This window comes from Lupinus angustifolius, chromosome LG18, assembly GCF_001865875.1.
Source record: "Lupinus angustifolius cultivar Tanjil chromosome LG18, LupAngTanjil_v1.0, whole genome shotgun sequence".
In the NCBI taxonomy this organism is placed as follows: domain Eukaryota; kingdom Viridiplantae; phylum Streptophyta; class Magnoliopsida; order Fabales; family Fabaceae; genus Lupinus; species Lupinus angustifolius.
The window spans coordinates 11,293,821-11,308,495 of record NC_032026.1 but is presented as its reverse complement, the minus strand read 5'-3'; the positions used below and the strand labels follow the sequence as shown (position 1 = coordinate 11,308,495).

The 14,675-nt window shown below is 30.3% G+C and overlaps 2 protein-coding genes across 2 annotated transcripts; both read right to left on the bottom strand.

The window, feature by feature from the left end:
- Nucleotides 5,962-7,439, bottom strand: LOC109332133. The gene is made up of 2 exons (XM_019566972.1): nt 6,279-7,439; nt 5,962-6,124 (listed from the first exon to the last, which is right to left on the bottom strand). Exons 1-2 carry the CDS (start codon nt 7,252-7,254, stop codon nt 6,108-6,110), a joined length of 993 nt encoding a protein of 330 aa, XP_019422517.1. The 5' UTR covers nt 7,255-7,439; the 3' UTR covers nt 5,962-6,107.
- Nucleotides 11,348-12,474, bottom strand: LOC109332544 (L-type lectin-domain containing receptor kinase IX.1-like). Its single transcript, XM_019567528.1, has 2 exons — nt 12,382-12,474; nt 11,348-12,283 (listed from the first exon to the last, which is right to left on the bottom strand). The coding sequence occupies exons 1-2, from the start codon at nt 12,472-12,474 to the stop codon at nt 11,348-11,350; spliced, it is 1,029 nt and encodes a 342-aa protein (XP_019423073.1).

The window sequence follows — 14,675 nt, the reverse complement described above, 5'->3', positions numbered from 1 at the left end:
TAAGAATTGAGATTAACCTAATCAAAAGTGGAAAAAGAGAAGAAAAAAATCATTTGATCAATTTATTTAAATTGTATTTTTCATTTAATAATATTCATTTAGGACATTTTAAATTAAATTATATATACTAACAAGAAAACATGAATTAGTTAAATTTCTTGATATTCTAAACTTTTAACAAGATTACATTTTCACTCTTATTTATGTGTATAAGTGGTTTTGGTTTAAATTGCAAAACTCATGGGATTGAACCAAACTAAATTGAAAATTGCCGTTGGGTTTGATTTTTCTTAGAAATTCTTTAAGATTAGATTGGTTCTAAAGATTTAGGAACTCACATATTAAAAAGAATTATTATTTCATATAAGGTAAAGGAATAAATGAAATGTTATATTAGCTAAAATATATTTAGGATTTGGAGTTTGATTTCTTTAAATATATTGATCTTATTATTGATTAGTGTGTACAGACACTTTGTGCTTATCGGTGAATATTGCATGGTACTATGTATTTAATTTTTATATATTTTATTTTTTGTGTTTATGATAATATCAATCTAAGTTAAGATGTATGATAATTAATGTGTTGGTGATGATTACTTATGATTATATGATTTTTTGCAACAACAAAAATAATAATATTAAGAGCAAAACACGAAAACTACACCATGGTGTAAATTATCCAATGTTTTTTCTTTATATATAGTATGAATGGATATAAATATAGTATGAATATGTGTATATAGTATAAGTATATAATATAGATCCAATATATACGTTTTATTAATGTCTAATTAATTTTTTTGTCTCAGCATTTTACAATTGTAGTTATATGTGACTCTATAATTATATGATTTTGCTCTAGTAGGAAGTGACTTTTCATATTTCTAAAATTAATATTTCCATGAAGTTGCTTACTTCCTAGAAAATTGATATGATTAATTTAATACGTTACATTTTTTCCACAAGTAAGATTGGAGTATCTTCATTCATCCATATGTATACTATTCTTATTAAAATAAGAATATTCTACACTCATTTGTATATGTTGATTATTATTTCTTAAGAATATTATTTACATAAGTACATTAGTATGCTTATTATTATAATAAAATGTGGGTCCCACCGATATAAATGTTGAGATACCAATTATTGTTATTATAAAATATAAAAATGGGAATAAGTCATAGTAAATAAATAATAATAAGAATAATATTTGTTAATGTATGAAAAAAAACTAGACATTATTCTTAACTTATAGGGATGTGTAATAAATTATAAAATAATATATGAACTGAAATAAGAATTAAATTTGTATTTTCTAATGGATATGCTTTAGTCATTGAATTGGTATTTGTCATTGTAATAATTATCTTATATGTTGTAAATAATAATATTATATTTACTAATTTATTATATTTATTATAACATATAACTTAATTGTATGAAGTTTAATTAGTTAACTATTGTAGCACTACGAGATTATCATTACTGGTTTGATAGCCAATATCATATTAAAAACGCTAAAACTTGCATCTTATAAAACCCAGAAAACTTTTAAGATAATGCTTTATAATAACGAGATTGAAAGATGCTCATTTTGGGCGAGGGATGACTTTCTTGTCCTCCATTTTTGTTGCCTTATATTTTTAATAGATACATTTTGTAGTTTCCACATTATCTTCCTATTGAAAATAATTATGTCTGAGTCGGAAACATCCATAAATATATAGGATTAACTCTCTCAGTAGATATTTTTTCATCTACAAGACTCGTACTCGAAACTTTGCTCAACGAAAATCAATCATGTATCACTTGAATCAACACCCGTTGGTTAATAGATACATTTTGAAAATTCAATAATATTCTTAAAAATATTTTATATAAACGGAATATAAAAATAGAACCTATTCATTTGTTTGAAGAAGTATTAAAAATTTATTACTTATATAAAAAATCACCTAATAAATATATTAAAAAATCTCATTTAAAGAATAAAAATTATACCTATTACTAAACTAACTATTTTTAATAAGAAACAAATGAAAGTGACGTGTTAGAAGCTGATCCCAATGCCAAAAAAATGCAAGTCAAAGGAAGAATTGATTACTTTGTGATCTAGATCTTATCTAAAAGGATATCATATATCTTAAAAAGGATAATAATTTATTGGTACAAATCTATATTCTAAATCATATTCTAAACTATTATAAATATATTATCACAATTAGAAATTTAAATATTATTTTTTTCATTGTCATTGATTAGAGACATTATTTAAGATATACTTTAAAATAATTGATCTTATGAACTTTAAAGGCACATCCACAAAGGCATGAATGTCTTATGAACTTTGTTCAAACCTTTCCAAGTTACATTAAACACTTAGGTTATGCTTGAGAGTTAGAAGAGAAAAAGAATATGATTGAGAGTTATACGAGAAAAAGAATGAGAGAGATGAAATAACTAAGAATGTGAGGAAAGAAAGAAAATCATCTTCTTTGTTCGGAAGCATAATATTTGGATATAGAGAGTAAACTAATGATAATTGGAATATTTTTTATTTTTTATTTCAAAATATAACTAACAACGAGAAATGAACAATAATATATAATTATATAATTTTACTAAAAAATTAGGCATTTTTACATTTTGTCTCCAGAAAAACTGCAAATTAATGAAATTACAAAATAGACACATGAAAGGTGTTAAAATATTTGAGAAACCCTCCAAAACATTACTAATATAAGATGATATTAAAGTCCAAAAGGGTATCATTCCTTGTCTATCTTAAAAGGACAATATGTTATCCGAAAGTATATTCTAAATCATGTTCCAAACTATTAAAAATATATTATGATAATTACAAAACTAAATATTCATTATTTTTTCATTGTAATTGGTTTGAGACATTATGTAGGATATACTTTAAGACAATTGATCTTTGTCCATCTTAAAGACACCTTCCTCAAAGGTATGAATGCCTTATGAACTTGGTTCAAATCTTTATAAGTCACATTATACACTTATGTTATGTTTGAGAGTTATAAGAGAAAGAGAATGACATAGATCAAATGGCTAAGAAGTGGAGGTAAAGAATGGGAAAGGGAGGCAAACATCTCCATTATTTGGGGTATAAAATGTTGATGTGGAGGGTAAACTAATGATAATTAGAATATTTTTTATTTTTTCTTTCCAAATATAATGAAGAATGATAAATGGCGATAATATATAATTATATAATTTTACTAAAAAATATGTATTTTTACATTTGGTCTTCAGAAAAATCTTAAATTGTGGAACCGTAAAATAGACACACAAGAGATTTTATAAAATTTGATAAACTCTTCAAAATCTTCATTTTTTCTTCATCTAACTCCTAAACAATGAGAGACTTTCTAAAGTCATTATTTACCCCTCTAAAATACACTCCGAAACAAAACCTCATAGTATTTTTTAGAGTAGTGATGGAAAGTGAATGAGAGTGTCAACTAGACAAGTATGGCAAGAAAAATTTCATATTATATTAAATGTATAGGAGAATAATAATTTTATTATCTAATTCTATATATAAATTTACAAATTAATCATTTATCATAGCTAATATATAATTAATTTATTAATATTAAATTATAATGACACTCACTAAAGTTTATAATTTAATTAAATTCATTATAATTTTAATAGAGATGTCAATATAATTTACTGTTAAATATTTAATATATAGTATGGACCTTCATTTCATTATATATAATTAATTAATCAAGAGTAAATTACAATGATACTTATTAGAGACCGTATATAATTTAATTACACTCATTATAATTTCAATAAAAATGTCAATATAATTTACTGTTAAATATTTAAGAGTATGCACCTTAATTTTATTATCGAAAAATTTAACTAGCTAGTGTGAGTTGACCGCAAAATTATAGAAATAATGCAACCTTTTATAAAATTTACTAGACATGAACTCATGACTAATACACGAGTTCCATTTTCTCTGTCTGCTTCAGGTCTCGTGGTTCTCATCCATGAATTACGTTTCTACAATAATGCACTAAAGAGATCAATGGGGCTTCATAATATCTTATAGTATTTAGGTAATGTTAAATATTCTATATTAAATATATTCTTCATAACTACACTCTACTATTTTATTAATCCTTATATTTTCCAACAAAATTTTCACTTCATGTAATAATGAACATATGGGTGTTTTTGGAATTATATTTTTTGTTTGACAAATTTGACGGTTAGAAAAACTTTTACCTCATTTTATTAATATGTATGAATTAGTTACAAGTATCTCTATATAGATGTTTTTAACGTGATAAATTAATGGAGTTTTTGGTAGTCATTTTGCAACAAAAAAAAAAACAATCCAATTTCCAAAAGTTGAACTCCAAGAATACATAATGCTTGGTCACTGGTATGAATATTAAACACATCATCCCACACCTAGTGTACCACGGAAAATAAGAGGTTGAATATGAAAAAAATAAGTGGAGACTTACAATATAAGATGATAAAACTATCCAATTGTGAAGTTATGTGTGTTTTTTTGGTTACATAAGTTATCTGTGTAAGCAAAATTATACAATAATTCTTTCTAAGTGAGCATACTGTTGCAAACATAATATATTCAAGAGCTCACACAAAGAAATGGAAGAATGAAATTTCTTGATGAGAAGCCCGACACCTGACGACGGAGAAAATAATGGAACTGAAACATGTAAGCCAGAGTTCCTATAAACTTATATATGTGACTTAGTGTACACTTATATATGACAGTCACAAATTCCAAGAAAATATATATTCTTCATAATTTTTATAAAAATTACATTCCTTCTGTAATTTTACGGTTAGCCCATGCTAGCCTTGTAAAGTTGTGAGAAATATTTGGTAAATTAATATAATTAATGGTTAATGAAGAAATAAATGATAAATATGAAAATAAAAAATAAATTTTATGTGAGTTAATTATATTAATTAGGTAGATAAAAAAACATGTATGATGATAGTATATAAGTTTTATATAATATCACTATATTATTCAGTATTTATGTTTAATAATCATTGAATTTTCAAAAAATAAATATTATATAATATATTGATTATGTACAAATATTATACATCTTTTCATTGATATTAGTTATAGAGTTTAAAATCTGTGCATGTAAATTTTTACACGGTCAGTACATCATTCATTAATACTTTTATTTAAAAATTAATAATAACTAACATATAAATGGTGAGGATTTACTAATAGTGTAAAAAATACTTACACTATTAGTATATACATATTAAATTCTTATTTATATAGATTTGTGCGTTTACAGATAATAATAAATGGAGATAGTAACACATTTGTGTCGTAAGCCAATAAAACCAAACAAGTGATAAATTTGGATAATTTGTACAAATAGAGTGCTAAACCTTACAATTGCAACCGTAAGAGAATATTTTAAAGATTTGAAAACATAATCTCAACGCTATTCCAAGAGCTCAGATATATTCAGATTATATATAAATCAAAAATATGTTAATTCCCACTCACACCTGTTGTAATCTCAGAAAATCTAAACCCAACCATCATCGTGTGTAAAATGAAAATAATCATTGGTTCATTTACACAACACCCACACATCTCTGTCCCATCTTAAACTAATCTAAGACCAGGCATTTAAATTTCAAGCGGGAAAGGGATATGTCACAACCAACAAAGATGAATTGTCTCAAATGTTATCAAATATTATTTCTTGCACTAATAATGATAATGAAGCAAAAATAAACATAGAATAATAAATGTTTAAATTTTTTTAATTAACATCACACATTTTGGAATATCATACATTTGTTAAAGTGACCCCAATTTAATTTTCTATTTCGTTCCCTTCTACATTCTTGAGACTCAACCTCCTGCTGCATAATGTTTGACACTCAATCACATGTTAAAGTCGAATTCAAGAGCAAGCCTCCAACTATATTACATAACCAACCAAATCAACATTTATATATAATCACTTGCTGCATTAAGAGGAACAAAATTTCAAAATTGAAACTAATTGAAATAAAACTGCGAATAACATACACAACTCTAATAACTTATGTTTTCTTCAATTATCAGGTCATCATCTTTTTTTTTTGTACTTCAAAGAGTATGAATAATTAATCTCTTTCAGGATGGTTTTCGAGTCATCATCTTTTTTCTCTTTAATTATCCTTTTGGACTAGCAGAACCTTAAACCACCGGACTGACAAACTCCTTCTTGTTTTCTTCACTCTTATCTGCCTCTGTTGATTTTTTCTCATTCTTTCCCCCACCATTCCTTTCTAACTCTCTGTACTTCCTAATATCCAAACCTTCTCTGCCTCCGATTTCTCGCCGGAGATCCTCCACCGTGGTCCTCAGCAACCCGTTCTCCCCTTGCAGAACCTCCAATTGCTTCTTCACCGTCAAATACGTCTCCGCCACATCATTTACCGGAGAATCCGCTTTAGCAACCACCTTCTTCGAATCACTACCACTCAAAAGCTCAACCCCGATCTTATCCATCACCAGAAACGGAATCTTCTGAAACGCAATCCCAGGCGTCGTTTCACCACCACCACTCTTAATCTCCGCCGGAACCCTAACACCCCACCGGCAATTCACCGCCGCTCGCTTCATAATCGGAAAATTCGTCCTCGCCGCAACCTCCATTCCAGAGAACAAACTCGCAATTGTTCCAACAACAGGAGAATCGCTTCCAAATATACGAAGCTTCTCAGGAGAGAAAGATCCAATCAGCGGCGAATCCACCACCTCGAACGGAACATCGCCGTTGGAATCATCACCGATTTGGGACCCACCACCCCGTTTCTTATCGAAAATCGAAGACTGAGTCTTCTTAAACGAGAAATCCCCAAACCTAGGTTTGAAATGAAGCATAAAGATAGGGCTAGGGTTTATGCTTCCATTACGATCGAGCAAGTTGAACTCGCAACTCATGCGCAATGAGCTTGAAACCGGAGAACCGAAAGAACCGGTTCCAGTTTTGATTACAACTGAAAAGGGGTTACCGGAATCGTTGGGTCGGTAAGCAACTTTGATGGACGGTCCAGATTGGAATAAGGTAGCTATGTTGAGAGTGAGTTCTGTAGAATCGCCAGAAACGACGCCGGATTGAAAAGGGATACCTAGAATATTGAGTGGGATTTTGGCTCTCAATAGTGGCTTTTGTTCATCACGGAATTTGAGGGAAGCTTTCATTGTTGGGAGTGATGGGAGAATGAGAAACCCTAGGATTTGATTTGGGTTGGATTTGGGTTGGATTTGGATTTTGTTATTTATAGGGAAATAGAAGATTTGAAAAGATGAATAGTTGGGATATTTGGAGAGGATTCCGCCAAAACTCTATTGCATTCGGCGCAGTGGCTTTGCGATTTAAATCTGAGCCTGCGATCCGTTATCCTAAGCATTACAAGTTTTTTTTTGTTTTTCACAAGGATATAAGAATTTTTTATATTATTATTATTGTATCGTCTATCATTTATTTTTAATTATAATTGACTATTCAAAAAAATTAATTAAAAAAATATATTAATTGTATATAAATTTTTACTTTATTAATATACATTACACTCTTTTTTAAATTGTTCTATAGACCTCATTATTACATTATCTTAGTTAGTTTAAAAAAATACAATATCTGTGGCGTGCCCATAGATATGTCTTATGCAAATATTTCTTAGAATATTTCAAATTTGAACTATTTGTTGCCAAAATAGTTCATCCGGTAGTGTATTGACCACGTGAATGAATTTTACAGTATTATGTCATTGATATACTTTACTATCTTAAAATATAGCTTATTACAGGTATTTCTCCATACTATATTACATTTTAGATTATTGTGAAATTTTATACATGATGATACGATATTGATTTTTTATTCAATGGTGAATTTTGTGAGCATTCAGTAAGAAGTTAGGCTAATTAATTATTTCTATTGCTTTTAAAATACATCACTATAAAGCATCATTTAAACGAGGTAAAAGGCTCATATAAAGTGATTCTAACTCATTAGAGCAGATATACATATTTTATAAGGTAAAATATATCAAATTGTTAATAATGAAAATTTAACAATTATTATTGTGATACTATGTATCTTTGTATAAATAATAATATATCATCTTACAAATCTTCATACACAAAAAAGTAATTTAATCACTTATAAACAAATTATTTATAAACAATGTTTTTTTTTAATTTCATGTAGTATCTCAATTTCACTTTCTTATGGTGTTTCTTACTCATACTTTGAATTTTTTTATTAATTTGATATCAATTATAAGACATGTAGTGCAATTAATATTAAAAATTTGTTATTAAATATGTAACATATATAAATATATGTTAAAAACTTTACAAATAGAATCTTAAATGTTACATGTTTGTATGATGTTGTTTTTTTCCTTCTAAAAGTTCAAATAATACTTTTTTTAAAAGCATTTCTTAAAAAAAGTTAAAAACGATTTTATTCAAAAATAATTTTTAAAAGTGGCTTTTTAAAAATAAAATAAAAATACTTTATTAAAATCATTATTTTTAAAAAGTAATTTTCTTTAAAAATATTTTTGGTTCAAATTAAGAAATTCAAATGAATTAAATATTCATTCATCCTGTAAATTTGGATATGAATTGAATTTGAGGATGAATTTGAAGAATTCAAGAATAAGGGTAGAGATTCTAATGAAAAGAAGAATAGAATCTGAACTTTCTTATTCAATTATGCAAGAATTATAAGAGTTATAAGAAGAAGAGTATATTGTGAATGAAATTGTACATGTTCTCCTAAGTAACTTGTTCTATAAGTTACTTATACAACTCATTTCTCTAACTAACTTTCCCTCCATAATTCTATTAGTAACTAACTACACTATTATAATTATGTCCTTATCATTGCCCATTCCATAGAAAAATTCTTGCCCTCAAGAATTGAATTGAGGAAACTAGTCGCAAAGATCAAAATAATTGAATTGCTTCCAATCAACTCAATCTTAGTTTTATAGGATGCACCCCTTAATATGTGTCTTTTTCCAACCATGGAGTGTTCTTCTCTTGGTGGATCATAGTATATTCTGTTATATGGAATTTCACCAAGAGCTTGTACAGAGAACTTGATCCAAGCAAGAATTGAGTCCTTGATTCCCGAGGAAGTGGTCATACGAATCTCGACTCGAGAACCATGAGGAATTGTTGGCGAACCATCCACATTGTTTGGCAAGAAGATCTCCCATATACCAAACTCATTCCAAACCATTTCATCTAAATTATCTGGATCATCTGAGGTTATGTTAGGAGTTTCAAGTTGATCTCTCAATGATGAAGAGTTCTTTTGGTCTACAGGAATAAGTACTTTATCATATTCAACACTTGTGGAAGATGTGGAGTGAGAATCACCGGAAACTTTTACAAAAAGGGTTTTCCCTGAAACAAAGCATCGAACACCTTGTGGCATTCTTGTTCATTAGAATTAAAGCTTTTATTCTTGGATGATCTTTCTGAATCTTGCTTGTTCCTCTTCACACGTTCCTCCATTGTATTCTTCAATGATTTTGCTAATGTCTTTTGAATTTCACCCGCTTGCTCCATCATGCGTTTCTCCATTTTCTCCATCATTCGATGTTCCAAACGCTCTTCTACTTTCTTCAGCGTTCTTTGTAAAGGTTCTGTCATTTATCTTCCCAGAAAAGAAGAAGCTCTTGATACCAATTGATATGGATGTTTGTGAAAACTAGGAATTCAAGGATGAATTCGAAGGATTCAAGAATAAGGGTAGAAATTACAATGAAAAGAAGAATAGAATCTAAACTTTCTTATTGAATTATGCAAGAGTTACAAGAAGAAGAGTATATTGTGAATGAAATTGTATATGTTCCCCTAAGTAACTAGTTCTATAAGTTACTTATACAATTTATTTCCCTAACTAACTTTCCCTCCACAATTCTATTAGTAACTAACTACACTATTACAATTATGTCCCTATGACTGAATCCTAATGATTGTGGAATTATCTTCTACGTTCAAACAATCATGCTTTAAAAACTAAAAATTATTTGTTTTTTGGAAATTGAGTAAGATATTTAGAGATGATAATGCAAGTTTTGTGTTGCGTTGGGAAATTGGAACAACAACAACATTAACAGTGATAAGAATAAGGGTTGACATAGAAGGAGGTGGAGGTACATGAGGGGTCATCACCATTCAAGGGGAACGTCCATCCTTTTTCAGTTTCGGGATGTTCCATTTCGGATTTTTTTGTTAATTTCAAAGATATAAGACGCTTGTAATTTTCATGTGGACTAATGATCTTTTTTTTGCCAGTTGAGTTTTTGAAGAGAAGAGAAAGAAAGAAAAAAAGTTTTGAAGTGATCTTACCGATATATTTCATAACTCTCAACCCCTTTATTTTGTTTTCTTTCAAAACTCAACTCGCAAATTAAGTGTGTTTGACCGACCCAAAACTCTTCTACTTCATACTTGGAGTACCAACATTATGTGTTCCATACTAAGTGTATAAATAAGGGAACAAATGGTTTAGTACCATTGACACTTCTGAGGTCCTGTGATCTTCATAGTTGTTGAAAAAATTTCTTATAGATTTACATGATCCCACCTTAGATAGTTTGTGACTCCAATAGTTCAACCCTTCTTGCAAAAGAAGCAATAACTTTGCATTTCATATGAAAGAATTATACAATAGTTTTTTCTTCTTCGTTTTTTTAATAAAAAGAATAAGTCACCGAGGACTGAAGGAGAACAAATAAGAGGAGCAGGAACCCTCCTAAAGCTACAAAGGTAACAATAGGAAGAAATAAACCTCGGGAGAGTAAAGGTTTGTTTGTGAGGATAGAGAAGAGAAATGGAAGGTTTCAGAGTCATCCCCAAGTGTATTTCATGACTTTGAAGCCTTCCATTTCCTTTCATTACCCTCTAAAACTCAACTCGCAAACGAATCCTAAAAGATGCGCATAATGTAGAGAGAAAGCATTTTTTAGGCATGACACTCTCTTTGGTGACAACAATGATAACCTGGCAACTTGACCACTATGTTACTAGTATGAGTATGCCTTCTTTTAGTTTAGGCAAATGATATACTACCAATATGAGTTTTAAAATTGATGTTGCAGAAAAAAATGCATTTATTCAGCACATGTACAGCATCAAAGAATTGGAATTATTAGTAGCACTAATGTAGAATTCTACTTCAAACCCGAACTTGCAAGGAATAATAAAAAAGCATTGTATCAGCAAATATGAAAAGAACAACTAGACATTAATACTGTTAATATCAAACTTAGCATGTATGTCCATGTAGAAGTGCAGCTGATGGAAAAATAACATCAAAAGTTGTGCTCGATTGCGAGGACGCGGTGAAGGAGCTATTGCTTGATGTTGAAGGCATGGTTTGGTTATTCTCAAAGGCATGAGTCATAGAGGGCATTAAGTTCAAAGATGTATTATAGTTAGGCACAGCCATCTGTGATGGGAGAATGGGAAGTGGAATTTCAAAATTAAGCACCTGAAAAACTTGCCTCATTGTAGGCCTCAAGAGGTAATCTTTTTGGGTACACCAAAGTCCAACTATCATTATCCTCTTCATTTCATTCTCATCAAAGTCTCTACATAAACTTGGATAAGCAGCTTTAAAGATATCACCCTTGCCATAAAGTTCCAAAATCCATTCCACCAAGTACTTTTGTTCTTGAATCAAACTTGAACCTATTGCCTTTCTTCCACAAGCTATCTCCAAAGCAACAACTCCGAAACCGTATATGTCCAACTCTCCACTAGCCTTCTCTCTGGTAGCTGCTTCAGGAGGCATATATCCAAGTGTTCCTGCCAAAGCTGTTGTTTTGGATTCTATTTCATGGTCTATTAGTCTGACCAAACCGAAATCTCCGAGCTTTGCATTAAAATTAGAATCCAACATAACATTGCTAGCTTTTATGTCTCTGTGAAGCACACATTGCTTCCATTGTTCATGCAAATATAACACTGCTGAGGCCAGGCCTCTAGCAATGCTGTATCGTACATTCCATGTCAGTGTGCCTTTTCTGTTAAACAGATAAGAATCTAAGCTTCCATTTTCCTCAAACTCATAAATCAGCAGCAGGTCATTCTGTCGGTGACACCAACCAATAAGTTGAACCAAATTCTTATGCCTTAGTTGACTTATGATCTTTACTTCAGATGCATACTCCTTCACCCCTTGTTTAGATCCCTGAGATACCTTCTTAATAGCAACATGGATGTTCAAGTCTCTTATAAATCCTTTATAGACTCCACCAAAGCCTCCCTCTCCAATTTTCTCTTCCTTGGCAAAGTTACTAGTTGCTCAAGCAAGTTCTTCATAAGAAAACTTCCTAGGCCCCGTGTTTCTTTCGAAATCGTTGTCCATAGCAAGATCAGAATCAAATACATCTTGTAAGAACGATGTTGCAACTAAGAGAGAGTGAATTAGTTGACTTAAAATCAAGAGTTAACGTGTAGCGGAAAATATATGCAGAAAATAAAAAGGAATAAATCAAAGAGATAAGGGAGAAGAGAGTACACAAAGATTTTATACTGGTTCACCTTCTTGTCCACCGAAGGTTATGTCCAGTACTCTTGTATCACAAGAGATTTCTTCACTAAGAACTATGAGTTGTAATTACAATATCTCACCCCGAGATTTCTATGTACCTTACACACTCCCTAATTCGTATTCCCTCTTGGAAAACACATTTCCAAGTGATTCTAATCCCCTTTCTTTTCACACCCCGTGAAAGAAAGTATTCTGCAACAATATTGAAGAATGTACAACAATGACAGATTGTCTTTACAAGTATGACAGTAGTATAACTTACGATCCAATCAACTCTTTAAGTATACTAAATAATAATGTTCTTTTAGAAATCTTTGAAACACTTCTAAGCAACTTTAGAAAAATAACTTTTGAAAGTTTGAGTGTTAGTTGCAAAAAGTGCAGAGAAATAACTTGAGAATAAGTTTAAAAGCTTTTTGGAAATTTTATAAGAGTTGTGTATTGTTGTGTTTTTGTGTTGTGAGAGTTAGAGCCTTTATATAGACTTTCCTAACACCCATAGTGCATTTCTAAAAGTGTAGGAGTTGTTTGAAGTGAAGAGATTTCGTTTGGAGTGAAAACATTTCATTTTGAAATCTGAAATCTCATGCAACAACTCTCAGTAATCGATTACTGATAGTGGGTAATCGATTATCCAAACTCTTTGTCCACTGTTCTTTTAAAAACAAATTAGAGTAATCGATTACACCATTTGGGTAATCGGTTACTCAACTTTTTCAAAACTGGTAATATGTTACTCAAAGGCAGTAATGGATAACTCTTTTTCTCACACACATAACTTGTTACTTAGATGAAGTAACCTGTTGCACACTATTTTTGAAAAATGTTTGAAGTATTTTTAAAGTGTTTCATTTTTCTTTAAAAATAGTTTGAGCATTACTATTTTGCCTATTTAAGTGTTTTAGGATAGAAGTACCTACATAGAGTGAGAGTTAATCTAATTTTCTTGAAGCTTTAATCTTCTTTGTCTTCATAAGTATTCTTCTTTTTCTTCTTTTTGGTGATGTTGGTGTCTTCATCAAAACCTTGCCAATGTCAGGAGCAAAGATCTTCTTCACACATCGTCTATTCTTCTATTCCTCAGTTTCATTGTCACAAGCCAAGTTAGCCCCAAAACACCAATTCAAACACCTGCACCAACACTTAGCCTTATAACCAGCCTTGTTTTACTTTCACCCTTGTGTGCTTCGAAGTCCGAACTAGAGTTGAAAGACGATGAGCTAAGAGTATGATATGTTGGGAATTCCTTATGATTGGTGAAATACCAATCATAGGATCTTGAATTTCATGATTCTCACGTACATATATGAAACAAAGGGTGCAGTGTCATACCTGAATCCATATTCCTGGATGTGCTCCTTTATTCTACGTTTCTGAAAGAGGTTTTGTGGTATAATGACCTTCCTCAACCAAATCCCTGATTCCTCTTGGGGCTTGCGTTTTCATTCTGATGGGGAGAGGAGAAAACTGAATTTGATTTGGAGTATTGGAGACCATAACCTTCCTTATGTGTTAACTTATATGGTTCCCATTATCCCATATGGGTTAACCTGATAGGTATCCACCCATTAAGCACATATCCGTTATAAGCTTTAAGAAATCTAAGGGGTGTCAGTAATTAGATCTCTTATAATGTAACCCCGAAAATAAATAGTTGATATCATTGTATCAAATATATGATGCTCACCTTAATTAGAAATTTATAATTTCTAACAATCTCCCACTTGAGCTTCATATCTTCATGATACAATTATATCACAGGTTCTTTAGGCGTGCATCTATATGCTATTTACGTTTAGACTTCTCCTTAATACAATCTGGTCCATCTCATATATTAACTATGGAACCACCGCGACTTTCATCACATTTAAGTGTGACTCGACCACGATGATCACCATATTAATATACTCAATGACATAGATCAAATATGGATGAGTGACATGGAAATTTCATGCAATGTGATCTCAAACATGTCTATTTCCAACTGGTCCTTCTTTATTCTTTAGTGAGATCAATCCAAAGTCTTTAATTGCAACAC

Coding starts and splice junctions, on each gene's coding strand:
- LOC109332133 (XM_019566972.1), bottom strand. CDS start 7,254: ATGAAAGCTTCCCTCAAATTCCGTGATGAACAAAAGCCACTATTGAGA.
- LOC109332544 (XM_019567528.1), bottom strand. CDS start 12,474: ATGTATTTGATTCTGATCTTGCTATGGACAACGATTTCGAAAGAAACA. Junction 12,284..12,381: donor AGAACTTGCTTGAGCAACTA/GTAACTTTGCCA, acceptor GCTATTAAGAAG/GTATCTCAGGGATCTAAACA.